This window comes from Pristiophorus japonicus, chromosome 6 (assembly GCF_044704955.1).
Source record: "Pristiophorus japonicus isolate sPriJap1 chromosome 6, sPriJap1.hap1, whole genome shotgun sequence".
Lineage (NCBI taxonomy): Eukaryota > Metazoa > Chordata > Chondrichthyes > Pristiophoridae > Pristiophorus > Pristiophorus japonicus.
This window is the reverse complement of record NC_091982.1, coordinates 250,111,172-250,128,622: the sequence shown is the minus strand read 5'-3', so window position 1 is coordinate 250,128,622 and position 17,451 is coordinate 250,111,172. Positions and strand designations below refer to the sequence as shown.

General features: G+C 51.8%; 1 protein-coding gene across 4 annotated transcripts in view; it reads left to right on the top strand.

Moving 5' to 3' along the window:
• The window catches only part of abcf3 (ATP-binding cassette, sub-family F (GCN20), member 3), an 83,438-nt gene extending 66,841 nt beyond the window's left edge, over positions 1–16,597 (top strand). For all 4 annotated transcript variants that reach the window (XM_070883815.1, XM_070883816.1, XM_070883817.1 and 1 more), the window contains 7 exons: positions 1,155–1,199; positions 4,194–4,326; positions 5,111–5,199; positions 9,381–9,472; positions 13,077–13,209; positions 14,305–14,392; positions 15,623–16,597. In XM_070883815.1, the coding sequence (XP_070739916.1) occupies positions 1,155–1,199; positions 4,194–4,326; positions 5,111–5,199; positions 9,381–9,472; positions 13,077–13,209; positions 14,305–14,392; positions 15,623–15,781 (739 nt within the window). In that variant the 3' untranslated portion in view covers positions 15,782–16,597. The remainder of the gene's footprint in view (positions 1–1,154; positions 1,200–4,193; positions 4,327–5,110; positions 5,200–9,380; positions 9,473–13,076; positions 13,210–14,304; positions 14,393–15,622) is intronic.
• The last annotated feature ends 854 nt before the right edge of the window (positions 16,598–17,451 follow it).

Sequence of the window (17,451 nt, the reverse complement as noted above, 5' to 3'; positions counted from 1 at the left end):
TCTATACTCTATTGCGCAGGGAGAGCAGAGGCTGGAAACTGCACTCCCTCTGAGGACACCAGTCTGGCACTGGTGATGGTGGGGTGTGTTGCAGAGCCTGTCGGAAGCAGCCTGCATTCCTTATGGCCTCTAGCTGCCACTCTGAACACCATTGGAGGCACAGAGTGCACCTTTGTATTGACAGTATCCCATCAGCAAGAGCTTTCCCACTGCCCATCGTGCCCTCTGAGGATAAACATTCCCTATCTGTGACGTCTGGTGGGATGAAGTGTTGTCTGCGCCTTTCAGCTGAAACATCGGAGTGAGCCTTTCACTCAGCCGCTCCCGCCTCGGAGTCACGTGTGCAGAGTTCAGACCCCACTCCAGGCAGTCCCGGCTCCGGCTCGCAATTCCTGGTTGGCATCCAGCTGGATACTCACGTTCGGTGGGTGCCAGTGACACCCCCCCCCAAATTGTGTGGCGGCATTACCTGCTCCCAGAGTAATGGTGCTGGGCTGATCGTTTCCTGCTCCACAGCTTGATGCATTCCAACTCCTCATCGGTATTAATGCATTTGGGTGAAGAGTGTGTGGGAATAATGCTGGGGCACTGCCAATTGGCATTTACTGGAAGCCGTCCCATCTGTGTTAGTGGATAACTTGGTTACAATCAGGACTTAAACCCGTGAGTGTATTTCGAGTATCCTGAGAGTATTTCAGGGCTATAAAGTGCTGATTTATGTCTGTGCACCACAGTATGAAGCAAGCATCTTAAACACACAGGTGACCCAGTAGATTCCCTTTCCCACTGAATATTTTTTTTAAGCATCTATCTCGAACCAAAGGAAAGGAATTTTAACCTTTTAATTGCACCAGCTTTTCACAAGGTGCAATTTATTAAAAATGTGCAGAAGTGCCACATTTTTATATTCAGATTAACATTACAAACTACCAATGGTGGAGGTGCAGCAGAGCATGAGGAAGGGCAGGTTACTGTTCTCGGTGCAATCTCTGGCAATCCTAATCCAGGGATCCACCTGAAATGCTAGCCTGCCTTTTCTCTGAGACACTGACCTGTTGTATATTTCCAGCGCTGGCTGATTTTACATTTTGTACTCTAGTTGTTTAATTGTTTTCCATGTACCTTGAATTTGTACCCATTATTTCATTCCCCAGGCCCGAGCTAAAGCCTCTTGAGAAGGAGCAGGAGGTGACTCTAAGGTTAGTGGAATACAATGAAATCATGGAATGATACAACAACAATTTGTATTTATATAGCGCCTTCAAGGTAGTGAAAAGTCTCAAGACGCTTCACAGCGAGCCACATGAGAAATTAGGGCAGGTGACCAAAAGCTTGGTCAAAGGTTCAGACAGGGAATTCTAGAGCTTGAGGCCCAGGCAACAGAATGTTCGGCCACCAATTGTTGAGCGACTATATTCAGGGATGCTCAGAGGGAAAAATGAGAGGAATGCAGACATCTTGGGGGGGTGGGGCTTGTGGAGCTGGAGGAGATTACAAAGATAGGGAGGGGCGAGGCCATGTAAGCAAGGATGAGAATTTTGAAATCGAGGCGTTGCTTAATGGGGAGCCAATACAGGTCAGCGAGCAACAAGGTGATGGGTGAGTAGGACTTGGTGCGAGTTAGGACATGGGCATCGAGTTTTGGATTACCTCTAGTTTACGTAGGGTAGAATGTGGGAGGCCAGCCAGGAGTGCGTTGGAATAGTCTAGAGGTAACAAAGGCAAGGATGCAGCAGAGAAGAAGGCCGTTCGGCCTATCGTATCTGAGCTGGCTCTTTTGAAAGTGCTGTTCAGTTATAAAGATAAAATTCCTGTATTAGCTGGGAATTGGACCCAGGCCTCCCGCGTAGCAGACAAGAATTCTACCACTGAGCCACCAATACCTGCAGAGAGCTTGATGCGAATGGAAGTCTAGTGTACGGATGCATACCCTCGGATCGTACAAAGTCATTCTGAGGCTTGTAACTGTCAGGTAACGTAGAAGAAAAAAGACTGAAATTGATGGGCAGAAGAAGGATATTGCTGCCCCCGAGAGGGTGCAGAGGGGAGCAACAACCCACTTACAAGCTGCTCATGAATTTATATTGAGAAAATGTTAATGGAATTGGGTTTGTTTCTTTGGAAAAGGTGCGCGAAATCACATTTTCAAGGTTAAGGGGATTGATGAAATTGAACGGAGCAAATTGATCCCAGTGGTGAAGGGATCCAATCCCAGGGGCACGTGAGAAAAATGAATGAGAAGGGAAATCGGGCAGCAACTTCTTCATCTGAAGGGAATTGAGTTACACGATAAATTACCAGGGAAGGGCACAGTAAAAATGGGGCCGAGACAAGTCGATGTGTTTCTGATGAGTGAAGTAATTGCAGAACATGGCGGGGGTGAAGGACATGGGAGCGAATAAAGGACATGGTGGGTAGGTGGGGAGCTGGTGGGGTTGAAAGCTACTAAAAAGGGGTGAGTTGGTAGCAAAAAATACTTAATGTGTGCAGTAAAGGAATGAATTGCATTCTGCTCAGTCCCGGTCTGAGCATACTCGTAGTGTGGGACATGGTATATTATTGACAAACCTCGCAAATAGTGGGGACTGACAGAATAGGAGGTGTATTCATTTGACTGGTTACTTTTCCCATTGGGTGTAAAGGACTACACACCTGCATGTGTGTGAGATTTGACACTGTGTCTCTGTTCCCCGGCTGTGTGTGTGATTTGACACAATGTGTTCCCCGGGTGTGTGTGTGATTTGACATTGAGTCTGTTCCCCGGGTGTGTGTGATTTGACACAATGTGTTCCCGGGTGTATGTGTGTGTGTTTTGACAGTGTCTGTGTTCCCTGGGTGGGTGTGTGTGTGTGATTTGACTGTGTCTCCCGGTGCGGCCCTCGACAACATGGACCATTTCCCATATCTCGGGAGCCTCTTATCAACAAAGGCAGACTTTGATGCGGAGATTCAACATCGCCTCCAGTGTGCCAGTGCAGTCTTCGGCCATCTGAGGAAGAGAGTGTTTGAAGACCAGGCCCTCAAATCTATCACCAAGCTCATGGTCTACAGGGCTGTAGTAATACCCCGCCCTCCTGTATGGATCTGAGGCATGGACGATATATAGAAGGCACCTCAAGTCGCTGGAGATATATCACCAACGATATCCCCGCAAGATCCTGAAAATCCCGTGGGAGGACAGGCGGACCAACATCAGTGTCCTCGACCAGGCTAACATCCCCAGTATTGAAGCACTGACCACACTCCATCAGCTTCGCTGGGCAGGCCACATAGTACGCATGCCAGATACGAGACATCCTAAGCAAATGCTTTATACGGAGCTCCTTCGTCGTAAATGAGCCAAAGGAAGACAGCGGAAACGTTATAAGGACACCCTCAAAGCCTCCCTGGTAAAATGCGACATCACCACTGACACCTGGGAGACCCTGGCCGAAGACCTCCCAAGGTGGAGAAAGTGCATCCGGGAGGGCGTTGAGCTCTTCGAGTCTCAACGCAAAGAGCGTGAAGAGGCCAAGCGCAGGCAGCGGAAGGAGCGAGCAGCAAACCAGCCCCACTGATCCCTTCCCTCGACAAATGTCTGTCCCACCTATAACAGGGTCTGTGGCTCTTGTATCGGACTGTTCAGCCATCAAAGAACTCACTTAGGGAGGGAAACAAGTCTTTCTCGATTCCGAGGGACTGCGTATGATGATGGTATGTGATTTGACAGTGTCTGTGTTCCCTGGGTGTGTGTGATTTGACACGATGTGTTCCCCGGGGGTGTGTGTGAGATTTGACAGTGTCCATTCCCCGGGTGTGTGTGTGTGTGATTTGACAGTGTCTGTTCTCCAAGTGTGTGTGTGATTTGACTCTGTTCCCTGGAGGTGTGTGTGTGTGATTTGACACTGTGTCTGTTCCCCAGGTGTGTGTGTGTGATTTGACAGTGTCTGTTCTCCGGGTGTCTGTTCTCCAGGTGTGTGTGTGATTTGACTCTGTTCCCTGGGGGTGTGTGTGTGTGTGATTTGACAGTGTCTGTTCTCCGTGTGTGTGATTTGACAGTGTCTGTTCTCCAGGTGTGTGTGCGATTTGACTGTGTTCCCTGGGGATGTGTGTGTGCGATTTGACACTGTCCGTTCCCCGGGTGTGTGTGTGATTTGACACAATGTGTTCCCCGGGTGTATGTGATTTGACACCGTGCCTGTGTTCCTCCACAGGTTCCCTGATAATTTCGAAAAGCTCTCCCCTCCAATTTTACAGATGACTGAAGTAGACTTTAGCTACTCGTCTGATTATCGCATATTCGAAAATCTCTCTGTGTCAGCCGATCAGGACTCGCGGATTTGCATTGTACGTATATCTATTCTCCTATTTTATACCTGCCTTAAATGTTGCAATATCAGTTACTTAACCAGGGATAACATTCATCTGTCAGGCTGAAAGTCCATTCTCCACCTACAGCCAGGTATTGGTAATTCTCTTATCTGCTCACTACACAGATTAGCTGTTCAACGGACACCTGGAAAGGCCCGGGTTTGATCCGCAGTAACTGTTAGCTGGGCAGTGGTCAACGTGCATCAACTGGCCTCATTCCCATCAGTTCAGGAGGGGAATAATCAGTCGGGGTTCCTTCTCCTGATTGTTGCCCTGACGTCAGTGTGTGTAGAGGAACAAAGGGGGGGAGGTTTTGGATAAGGATGTGACTTTTCCCATGGCCGAATAGGATTACTGTCCAATGATGGCCATTTGAGCAAAGTCCCAGAGGGTGACTGGCATTCTCAGGACTGTAACCCAGCAATGCAGACAATTTTTTTCTGGGGGAGGAGGAGGCGAGCACAAAATCATTATCTGGGTGGAAGGGCAAGTGACGATGGGATTGCAGCCGGTAACGGAACAGTGAATGCCTTTTGGGGCTTTTGTGTGCTCCCCATATTATGGTCACACAGGCAGGAGCTGCTTCAGTGGACTTTGTCCAAACTGGTTCCAGTGAATGCATTAAAAGGTCTCTGGGAGCTGTGGGTGTTATATATGCTTAGCAAACTTGCCCCAATTGGTCTGCTTCCCAGGAGACTGCGCTGGTTATTGCTGTAAAGCCCATGTTTGCCGTTCTCTAATCGCAGTTTTCTGTCCACAGGTTGGGGAGAATGGTGCTGGTAAAACAACACTGTTGAAGATACTGCTCGGGGACCTGGCACCGGTTCAGGGTATCCGACACGCACACAGGTACAGTCTCTGGGAACATCGCAAACATCTTCGCCCAGTTCTTAAAGGAGTTAAAGGAGCACTCTCGGATAGATGCAGTGCTCAAACCATACCAATTAAATCGTAAACTTGCCAACACTTGCACCCATAGAATCATACAGCACAGAAGGAGACCATTCGGCCCATCGTGCCTGTGCTGGCTCTTTGGTAGAGCTGCCCAATTAGTCCTATTCCTCTTCAAATTTTATCCAATTCCCTTTTGAAAGTTACTATTGAAACTGCGTCCACCTCCCTTTCAGGCAGCGCGTTTCAGATCACAACTTGCTGTGTAACAAAAATTCTCATCTTGCCTTTGGTTCTTTTGCCAATGTCCTTAAATCTGTGTCCTCTGTTTACTGACCCTCCTGCCACTGGAAACAGCCTCTCCCTATTTACTCTTGTCAAAACCCCTCAAAATTTTGCACACCCCTTATCCTTCTCTGCTCTAAGGAGCACAATCCCAGCTTGTACATTACCTTTTCACTTCTTCCAAACATCTCAAAGGAGCCTCACATGTAAATAAAAAATGATTTTGATGTGCCGCTGTAACTGTTATGTAGACAAGCATGGCAGCTATCGTATACACAGCAAGATCCCAAATACAGAATTGAATGAGATCATGCTCCAGTTTTGCAGTATTGGTTGAGGGAGGAATGTTGGCCTGGGAACCATCAGAGCTCCCTTGCTCTAGATAGGGCCTTGCTTCAATGGCTCACCTGAAGGACATCAGCTGTGACAGTGCAGCGCTGCCTCAGTGTTTCACTGGAGCTTTAGCTTGGATTGTTGGCTCAGGTGCCGGAGTGGGGCTTTCAGTTTCTCGGGCACGAGTGACTGAACCAAACTGACAAACTTAAAAATGATTGAAGTGATCTTGTGTATGGCCGCCTCTTGATCAGAAGCACCGGTGTTGCAGCTTCCTCATAGGCATGTGCTGACGATCCATCAGTTACTGTGGAGTGAGTCTGGCCCCTGAGGGACCCCGTTCACAGCAATATTCTCCGTAATTATCATTTGGGTGCATGGCCCCTTTAAGGGGCTGCATGGTCCGTTCATAGGTTCGCGCGCGAGCTGTAACATTGGAAAAGCCAGTCCTGGGCTGTACGGCCGCGCAACTTATAGGGAACATTGGTTCACAGCCAGTCTGCTGTTAAAGGCGCCCACTGATGGCTGGAGTTTGGGGTTGAGCTGCATGGACCAGGAGTGTCCCCGATCTGTGCTGTGTTGGAGGATCTCCACAGCTGAGCGCTCGATTCAGCCACAGTGCCTCTTGACTGGTCAAGGGAAAATATTCATCAAAGGCTGTCACTCGTGATCACTGGCTCTTGTCATCCCACCTTCTCGTCTCCTCTCTTCCCCCCCCCCCCCCCCCCCGCTTACCAGGAACAACTGGAATGTACAAGTTTGGTGTTCGAAGGCAGGATGAGGCTTGACGGATGTTTTGTGCTCATCCAAAACTCTGCTGTCATGTATCCCCTCGATTTAAAAATTCTCATCTTATTTTAAAATCCCTTCAAGCACCTCCCCATCTCTGTAACCCCCTCCAACCCTGCAATCCTCCGAGATATTTACGCTCCTTCAATTCTGGAATCTTCCGCATCCTGAATTTCCATTGCTCCATCATTGGCGGCTGTGCCTTCAGCTGCCTCGGCCATAAGCTCTGGAATTCCACTCCTTAACCTCTCCGCATCTCTTTCCTTTCTTGAGACACTCAAAACCTACCTCTTTGACCAAACTTTTGGTCACATGTCCTAATATCGCCGTCTTTCAGATGAGATGTTAAACCGAGGACCCGTCTGCTCTCAAGTGGATATGAAAGATCCCATGGCACTATTTCGAAGAAGAGCAGGGGAGTTATCCCCAGTGTCCTGGCCAATATTTATCCCTCAATCACATAACAAAAACAAGTTATCTGGTCATCATCACATTGCTGTTTGTGGGAGCTTGCTGTGTGCAAATTGGCTGCCGCGTTTCCTACATTACAACAGTGACTACACTTAAAAAGTACTTAATTGTCTGTGAAGTGCTTTGAGATGTCCGGTGGTCGTGAAAGGCGCTATATAAATCCAAGTTTTTATGTAGCTCGGTGTGAAATTTTCTCCTGTGAAGCGCATTGGGGCATTTTACTACATTAAAGGCGCTATAGAAATGTACGTTGTTGTCGTCTGCACATGCGGAGTGGTCACTTGGGCGAGGCACTGGTGAAATGGGAGAATGGAGCCCGAGGGATGAGGGCCAGGGGGCGGAGCCCAAGCGACTGGGGGTGGGGAGCTGAGCTCATGGAGGGGGGGGGGGGGGGGAAAGAGGGCTGAGCCCGAGAGATAGGGTTGCTGAGCCGACGGGCGGGGGGCTGAGTCTGGGGGGTGGGTGGCAGTGGGTTGAGCCTCGGGCAGGGGGCAGTGGGCTGAGCCTGGGGGCAGAGCCTGAGGGGTGGGGGGCAGTGGGCTGAGCCCGAGGGGGGTGGGGGCCTGAGCCCGGGGGGGCCGAGCCCGAGGGGTGGGGGGCAGTGGGCTGAGCCTGGGGGGCGGGGGGGCAGAGCCCGAGGGGCGGGGGGCAGTGGGCTGAGCCTGGGGGGCGGGGGGGCAGAGCCCGAGGGGCGGGGGGCAGTGGGCTGAGCCTGGGGGGAGGGGTGCAGAGCCTGAGGGGTGGGGGGCAGTGGGCTGAGTTGCAGATAATGTTGCTGAGTTTACCCAAGTCTCTGAATTAGTGAGACAGGATCGGAACGGCAGCATGCCAGTGATGGGATTCCAGTCTGCTCATGCCCATGAGTCTCTGCTATGGTGCTGCCGGAAACTGCTTGGGCTGCACTGAGCACAGATCCACAAACGGAGATGGGGAATGTCCTGCTAACATTGAGATCACTTTTCTCTCTTTTGACCATGGCCCCCAGGGTGGGCAGAGAGAAAGCAGCTCGAGGGAGTTAGGAGAGCATCAAGAACAAAGAGTTGAGCGTCAGTCAAGTAAACTAGATCAACAAGAAAGATCCTTAGCACCATTATAGATTCATGTTTAACGAGTGTTGGCTCTCCTTCGCACATCATGGATCAGGATCACTCAATCTGGAGCATTACCTGCCATGGGGCTTCGCTCGAACCATGCCCTATTATTTTACACACACTATCCATGTCTCTCTGTCTCTCTCTCTCTTTCGGTCGGTCTCCCTCTCTCTCTTTCTCTCTGCCTGCCTCTCTCTCTCTGCCTGCCTGCCTCTTTCTCTCTCTCTCTCTTTGCCTGCCTGCCTCTCTCTCTTTCTTTCTTCCCACCCTTCCTTTGTTTCAGGCTGTTTCTCATCAGTATTCCACACCCATGTTTGAAACATTTGTTCTGGTTCATGTTCACTGTTATTTTTGACAAGTGAGTCTGTGGGAGATTGGAAACTGCCCACATTCTCATACTTTGGCAGCACAGTATTAGACCGCAGCCTTTCGTTATACTATAAGCTAAATGAAAGCACAGCAATACAATAGTCAGAAATTGGTGCCAGTACAAAACTATATAGTCTAGTTTGAACAGAACTGTATTTCCATGTTTCTGCTGGGATACCTCGATCCAAGTGGTCCTTGTTATGCCTGTGTTACACAGGCGAGAGATCGTGGAGCGACGTGATCGGGGCCCAGAAGAGGTGAGGGCCCAGGGGCAGCACGGGCCAGCCCACACTGCGATATGTGTGCGCACAAGGTCTGCAGCAGAGCTGGTCTCTAGTCGTCTTGGTTAACCCTTGCCACTGGACCAAGACCTAGCTTTGTCGAGCCTGTGTGGTGGCTGGTGTGCAACTGTCACCACACGTTAAAAGAAATCCACGCACAGGCATCTTCCACCCTTCAAGATGTAATTCAGGACCTGGAACATTCGGTCCTCCGTTGAAACACTTGTAAACTCATCCCTTCTTTGTGTGGAAGCAAGTCATTCTCGATACGAGGGACCACCTATGATTGATTGATTGTTACTCCGTGAAGAAGTTATGTTTGCGCCGCAGCGAGCGTTAGCGGGATTGCGCTGCTGGCTCACAGTCTCTGTCTAAGCTCGGGCACGAGCAATGTGCGCTTGAGTAAAACAGTGGAATCGCTCCCCAGAAGGTGCGACTGTGTCCGGGCGAGAGGGAGAGGAATGGCCATTCCGTCTGTCGGCACAGCCCTACTCATTCTGTTTTTGTTTTCTCGGGGCAGGAATTTAAAAATCGGTTACTTTAGTCAGCACCATGTGGACCAGTTGGAAATGAACGTCAACTCGGTAGAACTCCTGGCAACAAAGTTCCCAGGTAAGGAACGTCGTGAGTCTCTGTCAGGGGGAGGGGGGAGGCAGGCGATGTCGGGAGGGGGAAAGAGAGGGCGGCGGTGAGGAGAGAAAGAGAGCGCGTGATGTGGGGGGAGGGGGGGGGGTGTAGCGGATGGGGGGGGGGGGGAAGCGGCGATGTCGGTGGGGGGGGGGCGGAGGGTGGGTGGGGAGGGCAGCTATGTCGGGTGGAGGTGGGGGAGGGGGAGAGGGCGAAGAGGAGGGCGGCGATGTTAGGGAGAGAGACGATGTCGGAGGAGGAAGGCGGCAATGTCGGGAGGAGGACAGCTATGGGGGGAGGGGCAGCGATGGGAGGGGAAGGGCGGCGATGTCGGGGGGGAGGAGCGGGGTAGGGCATCGATGAGGGGAGGGGCGGGGGAGGGCGGCGATGTCGGGGGGAGGAGCGGGGTAGGGCAGCGATGGGGGGAGGGGCGGGGGAGGGCGGCGATGTCGGGGGGAGGAGCGGGGTAGGGCATCGATGAGGGGAGGGGCGGGGGAGGGCGGCGATGTCGGGGGGAGGAGCGGGGTAGGGCAGCGATGGGGGGAGGGGCGGGGGAGGGCGGCGATGGAAGGGGGAGGGAGGCGATGTCGGGGGGAGGGGCAGGGAGGGCGGCGATGTCGGGGGGAGGAGCAGGGTAGGGCAGCGATGTCAGGAAGGGCAGCGATGGGAGGGAGGCGATGTCGGGGGGGGGGGGGGGGGGGAAGCGGGGTAGGGCAGCGATGGGGGGAGGGGCGGGGGAGGGCGGCGATGTCGGGGGGAGGAGCGGGGTAGGGCAGCGATGGGGGGAGGGGCGGGGGAGGGCGGCGATGGAAGGGGGAGGGAGGCGATGTCGGGGGGAGGGGCAGGGAGGGCGGCGATGTCGGGGGGAGGAGCAGGGTAGGGCAGCGATGTCAGGAAGGGCAGCGATGGGAGGGAGGCGATGTCGGGGGGGGGTGGGGGGGAGCGGGGTAGGGCAGCGATGGGGGGAGGGGAGGGGGAGGGCGGCGATGTCGGGGGGATGGGTGGGGGAGGGTGGCGAGGGGAGGGATCCACGGGACCGAGGCAAGCAGCCGCAGTGCCGAGCTGTGCTTTCCAGGTTAAAAACGCACAAACTGGGTAAGTGCAGAATCCTGGATCGAGTAACCGCACTTTCTCAAAGCCAGACCTCCCAGCGGCCTCTCTGCCATTCACTGCCTCTTGCTGCCCATGTTGGCTTCAGGAGGCCTGAAGACCGATACAAACGAGGGAAGCCATTTAGTCGATCCAAGCTCGTTCTGGTGTTGGGACCACTGCTCTTTCTGATCTTCATTAATGATCTGGACTTGGGTATATAGGGCATAATTTCAATGTTTGCACATGATCCGAAACTTGGAAATGTAGTAAACAGTGAGGAGGATAGTAACAGACTTCAGGAGGACACAGACAGTCTAGTTAAATGGGCAGACACATGGCAGGTGATATTTAAAGTAAGAAGTGTGAAGTGATGCACTTTAGAAGAAAAATGCAAGATAGTATAAAAATGGTACAATTTTAAAGTGGGTACAGGAACAGAGAAACCTGGGGGTGTCCGTACTTTAATCATCACTGTTCTAATAGGTTTTGGTGAATTTTGTGCTGAAGGTGAGCAATGTTCGTGTTGGTGATTGCAGCTACTTTAAATTGTCCACAATTCATGTGATTAGTAACAGTCAGGCTGTGCTCCCCCCACCCTCACATCCATCCCACCCCCGTATCCCCCTCCCTCCATCTCTCTACAGGTACATAAAAAGGAAAAGAGTGGCTAAAGTAAATGTTGGTCCCGTAGAGGATGAGACTGGGGAATTAATAATGGAGAACAGGGAAATAGCAGAGATGTTGAACAAATATTTTGTATCGGTCTTCATGGTAGAAGATACTAAAAACATCCCAATAGTCGATAATCAAGGAGCTATAGGGAGGGAGGAACTTAATACAATCACTATCACAAATGAAGTAGTATTCAGTACAATACTGGGACTAAAGGCAGACAAGTCTCCTGGAGCTGATGGCTTGCATCCTAGGGTCTTAGAGGTGGCTGCAGAAATAGTGGATGCATTGGTTGTAATCTACCAAAATTCCCTGGATTCTGGGGCGGTCCCAGCGGATTGGAAAGCCGCAAATGTAATGCCCCTATTTTTAAAAAAAAAAGGAGGCAGATAAAAAGCAGGAAACGATAGACCAGTTAGCAAAACATTTGTCGTTGGGAAAATGCTGGAGTCCATTATTAAGGAAGCAGTAGCAGGACATTTGGAAAAGCATAAGGGGAAATCATGTTTGACAAATTTGCTGGTGTTCTTTGAGCATGCAATGAGCAAGTTAGATAAGGGAAAATCAGTGGATGTGGTGTATTTGGGTTTCCAGAAGGCATTCGATAAGGTGCCACAGAAAAGGTTACTGCACAAGATAAAAGTACACGGGGTAGGGGTCAATATATCAGCATAGATAGAGGATTGGCTAACTAACAGAAAAAATAGTTGGGATAAATGGCTCTTTTACCGGTTGGCAAACTGACTAGTGGGGTGCCGCAGGGTTCGGTGCTAGGTCCTCAATAATCTATATTAATGATTTGGATGAAGGGACCGAGTGTAATGTAGCCAAGTTTGCTGATGATACAAAGATGGGTGGGAATGCAAACTGAGGACACACAAAATCTGCAGAGGGATATAGACGGGCTAAGTGAGTGGGCAAAAATCTGGCAGATGGAGTATAATGTGGGAAACTGTAAGGTTATCCACTTTGGCGGGAAAAAAAGCAAATTATAACTTAAACGAAGAAAAATTGCAAAGTGCTGCAGTACAACGGGACCTGGGGGACCTTGTGCATGAAACACAAAAAGTTAGTCTGCAGATACAGCAAGTTATCAGGAAGGTAAATAGAATGTTGTCCTTTATTGCAAGGGGGATAGAGTTTAAAAGCAGAGAAGTCCTGCTACAACTGTACAGGGTATTGGTGAGGCCACACCTAGAGTACGCACACAGTTTTGGTCTCTGTATTTAAGGAAAGATATACTTGCATTGGAGGCTGTCAGAGAAGGTTCACTCGGTTGATTCCGGAGATGAGGGGGTTGACTTCTGAAAGGTTGAGTAGGTTGGGCCTATACACATTGAAGTTCAGAAGAATGAGAGATAATCTTATCGAAACATATAAGATAATGAGGGGGCTTGACAAAGTGGATGCAGAGTGGATATTTCCACTCATAGGGCAAACTAAAACGAGGGGACATAGTCTCAGAATAAGGGGCTGCCATTTAAAACTGATGAGGAGGAATTTCTTCTGAGGGTTGTAAATCTGTAGAATTCACTGCCCCAGAGAGCTGTGGAGGCTAGGTCATTGAATATATTTAAGGCGGAGGTAGACAGATTTTTGAGTGATGAGGGAGTAAAGTGTTATGGGGAGTGGGCAGGGAAGTGGAGCTGAGTCCATGATCAGATCAGACATGATCTTATTGAATGGTGGAGTAGGCTCGAGGGGCCAGATGGCTCCTATTTCTTACGTTCTTATGTTCTTTACACCCACTTTTCCCCCGCCCGCCCCTCTTTACACCCCTCCTGCGTTGCCCATAACAGTTTTTTTTTCTCTCCTGCATCTACAGGTAGGCCGGAGGAGGAGTACCGGCACCAGCTGGGAGGTTATGGGATATCGGGAGACCTGGCCGTCCGACCAGTAGCCAGTTTATCGGGAGGGCAGAAGAGCAGGGTGGCGTTTGCACAGATGACGATGCCTCGGTAATCACCTGCTCTCACTGTTTGTTGTTCACGTGCCATGCCCAGCTCTTCACCGCGTGAACACCGAGTTCCCCCCCCCCACCCCTTCGCTCTCTTCTCCCCTCCCCCCAACCTCCGCTCTCTTCTCCCCCTCCCCCCAACCTCCGCTCTCTTCTCCCCCTCCCCCTCCCCTAACCCCCTCGCTCTCTTCCCCCCGCCAGCCTCACACTCTTTTCTCTCCCACCTCCCCAGCCTTGCTCTCTTTTCTCTCCACACTCACAACCTCAGCCTCGACCCTACCCCTCCACCCTGGCCCCCAACCCCCCTCCCCACCTCGTTCTCGCCCCAACCCCCCCCCCGACCCCTCTCTCCTCCTGCCCCCCCGACCCCTCTCTCCTCCTGCCCCCCCAACCCCTCTCTCCTCCCGCCCCCCCGACCCCTCTCTCCTCCCGCCCTCCCTCCGCCAACCTGTCTCCCCCCGCCCTCCCCAGCAGACCTCTCTCCCGCCCCCCCTCCTCCGACCTCTCTCCCGCCCCCACCCCCCCGCCGACCTCTCTCCTGCCCCCCCCCCCGCCGACCTCTCTCCTGCCCCCTCCCAACCTCTTTCTCTACCCTCCCCCACACCGACCTCTCTTTCTCTACCCCCCCCTCCCCGACCTCTCTTTCTCTCCCCCCACCGACCTCTCTTTCTCTCCCCCCCCCCGACCTCTCTTTCTCCCCCCACCCCCCATTTCAGCCCATCGCGCCTGTGCTGTCTCTCAAAAATCTATCCACTTTGTTTCAATTCTTCAATTCCCTGCTCTTTCCTCGCATCATTTTTAACTTTTTCTCGTCTTGTCTCGGCTGCTGATTGACACTGGGAGAATCCCAATTCCCGATAAACCGGCAGATTTTGGGTGTCTGGTGAATGCCTTGTTTTCAGGTTGTGGGGACAGACCTTTCACTTGGCTATTTTGGTGTAGCCTTTGGCGTCCATCACACCAGCTGATTCATTCAGTCTCTCGCTGTGTTTCTGCTCATTTTCCTATTTGTGATTCTCGTCTTGTTGATCATCAGCGCTGTTCATTATTTCAATCGCTTTCGCTGAAGTATAAAGTGTTTGTTCTTAAATCCCAGCCCCAACTTCTATATACTTGATGAACCTACAAACCACCTGGACATGGAGACCATTGAGGCACTGGGAAATGCACTGCAGAAGTTCAAGGTAAAAATGTTTGGAGCGGCCGTTTCCAAAAATATCAGACCTTGCCCAAGCAACTTACGAAGTCAGCACAATCACTCAAATTTAAATCATTAATAGTGCTGTACCTCAGATGCTGGTCTCCACCTCTGGGGTTCAGATGCAGCCCAGGCCTGGAGCATAGGAACAAGAGGCCTGACTTTCAATGAGATCACGGCTGATCTGAGATGCATTGCTCCCCAGAATCGAGTCTACGTTTTTTTTTTCCAGAATCTTGTATATGGGACTGTCCTGTGTGTCTGAGGGTATTTCATTTTGTGAGATTTTAATTTTTTGTTTTTTAAAATCTGGGTGTTGGTGCAGGGGAGGGTACAATTGGACTGGGGGGTGGGGACAGCAACACATTCCACTCCTGATCACTCTCCAGTGACCCCCTGCGAGGACACACTGATATTTGATTGTCAAATACTAATTTTCACCCAAACAATAGTGGAGTTTCCAAATGCGTCACCATGAACTCTGCAGGCAAGACCGATCATTCCCTTTCCTGACACCGGGGAGAACTCCCCTGCTCATTTTGAAATAATGCCCATGGGATCTTGGGCCCAGTGATTCCAGGAAAATCTGGGGGCGCGGGGGAGCCCTTCCGGGCACGCTTCACTCTGTCTTCCCCCTCCGCCCACCCGCCCAGATTTATCTGTACTCGCTGGGCTCAGGTGATCTGATGGGTCCAGGAACAGGAAAGTCTGCCTCAGTGTGTTCATACTGAATTATTTAGAGAAAGAACTTCTTGCACTTATATAGTGCCTTTTACATCCCAAAGTGCCTTACAGTCAATGAAGTACATTTGGAGCGTAGTCACTGTTGTAATGTAGGAAACGCGGCAGCCAATTTGTGCACAGCAAGATCCCAGAAGCAATGATAAGGACCAGTTTATCTGTTTTCGTGATAAATATTGACCAGGTTACCGGGGATAACCCCTCTGCTCCTCTTCAAAAAGTGGCCGAGGGATCTTTTGCGTCCCTGGTCCTCGAGAGGGCAGTCGAAGCCTCAGTTTAACGGCACCTCTGGCAGTGCAGTGCTCCCTCAGCACTGCAGTGGAGTGTGAGCTGGCTTCCGGGCTCATGTCTCTGGACTGGGGCTCGAACCCATGACTTCCTGACCCAGAGGCGAGAATGCTGCCGATAGTTGTTTGTACACCTGTCTGTACTTGACGTGGTCCTGTTGCTGTTATAACGCTGTGTGCTCTGGCAGGGCGGAGTGATACTGGTGTCTCACGACGAGCGGCTGATCCGCATGGTGTGCAAGGAGCTGTGGGTGTGTGGCTGCGGCACCGTGAAGCGAGTGGACGGCGGCTTCGACGAGTACAAAGACATTCTCCAGGAACAGTTCCGCAAGGAAGGATTTCTATGAGACCGCGCGTGCCCTTCGGCCCGACCCCTCTGCGACCTGTGCATTGGCGACTGACTTGCTGCTTTCATCGGGCGAGACTGTGAATATGGCCCACCTTCGGCACCTCCCATTTCTTCACGTTAAGGGACTGCTCTCGGTCGGTTCCCCACATTAGAGACCAGAGATTTGTTTACACTATTCCAGGCCCGGAATCCTTATCACCATTTGTGAACACATCTGTAAATTAAACAAACTCCCCCATCCTTGAATAAGTAACTGATACAATCAGTTGGAAACCTTCTGCAATGATGGGAGATCAATGCAATAACCCATTGCTAATGTAATAATTAATATTTGTCCCTCCGCTCACTTTCAGAAGTGCAATCGCTATCGGTGAGGTTTGTGGACACAAGTAAAATTGGATATCCAGAGTGGTTTGGGGAAAGATTTCTGCTTGCAGAGAGTTTGAACATCATGTGTTTGTTTAATGGCAGCCCGGCCCACGTTCGTTGGTGAGTGAGGGGGAACCCTGTACTCCCCTCGTACAGTCGACCCGCGCTCGCTGCTCCTTCCCCGTTGCTTGGTGCAGACTGGTCGGTTCTGGTCAAATCCCCAGAACCTGCTGCCGAGGCGCCACCGAACCAGGTTTTAGCTGACGAGTGAAATCAGTTTGCGGGCTGAAGGATGTTCCTGACTGCGTTGTAACAGAGTCCTTGTGTTCTGCTGCTCTGGGGGTTGTACAGATTGCTCTGTATCAAATGCTACATCGAACGGACTTTCTCAAACTGATTAACGTCAACAAATCATTCGACTACCATAAACATTTTCAAAAATTGACTTTACTTGGTGTATTTTTATTACAAATGATACATCAGATATACCATTCGCCCCCTCCCCAACCCCAAATAGTTTCCTCCCCGAGCTACGGTCAGATACAACCCTCCTACTTTAATGCTACTTCCTTGCTCTTTTCCCGTATCCTTTTATATTCTTCCATTCAATTCCCTTTATCAATGGTGTGACACCAAGCCTCTCCCTCAGTAGCATGCACCCTCCCTCTCTCTCTCTCTCTTCCCCCTCTCCCTCCCCTCCCTCTCCCTCCCCTCCCCCTCCCTCCCCCCCCCTCCCCTCCCCTCCCCCTCCCTCCCCTCCCCTCCCCTTCCCCCTCTCTCTCCCCCCCCTCCCTCTCTCTCTCCCCCCCTCTCTCTCTCTCCCCCCCCCTCCCTCTCTCTCTCCCCCCCCCTCCCTCTCTCTCTCCCCCCCCCTCCCTCTCTCTCTCCCCCCCCCCTCCCTCTCTCTCTCCCCCCCCCCTCCCTCTCTCTCTCCCCCCCCCCCTCTCTCTTCCCCCCCCCCTCTCTCTTCCCCCCCCCCTCTCTCTTCCCCCCCCTCCCCCTCTCTCCCCCCCCTCCCGCTCTCTCCCCCCCTCCCCCTCTCTCTTTCTTTCCCCCCCTCCTTTTCTCCCTCCCCCCTCCCCCTCCTTTTCTCCCTCCCCCCTCCCCCTCCTTTTCTCCTTCTCCTCCCCCCCCTCCCCCTCCTTTTCCCCCCTCCCCCTCCCCCCCTTTTTCCCCCTCCTTTTCCCCCCCTCCCTTTCCCCCCCCTCCCTTCCCTCCCCCTCCTTTTCTCCCCCCCTCCCCCTCCTTTTCTCCCCCTCCTTTTCTCCCCCTCCTTTTCTCCCCCTCCTTTTCTCCCCC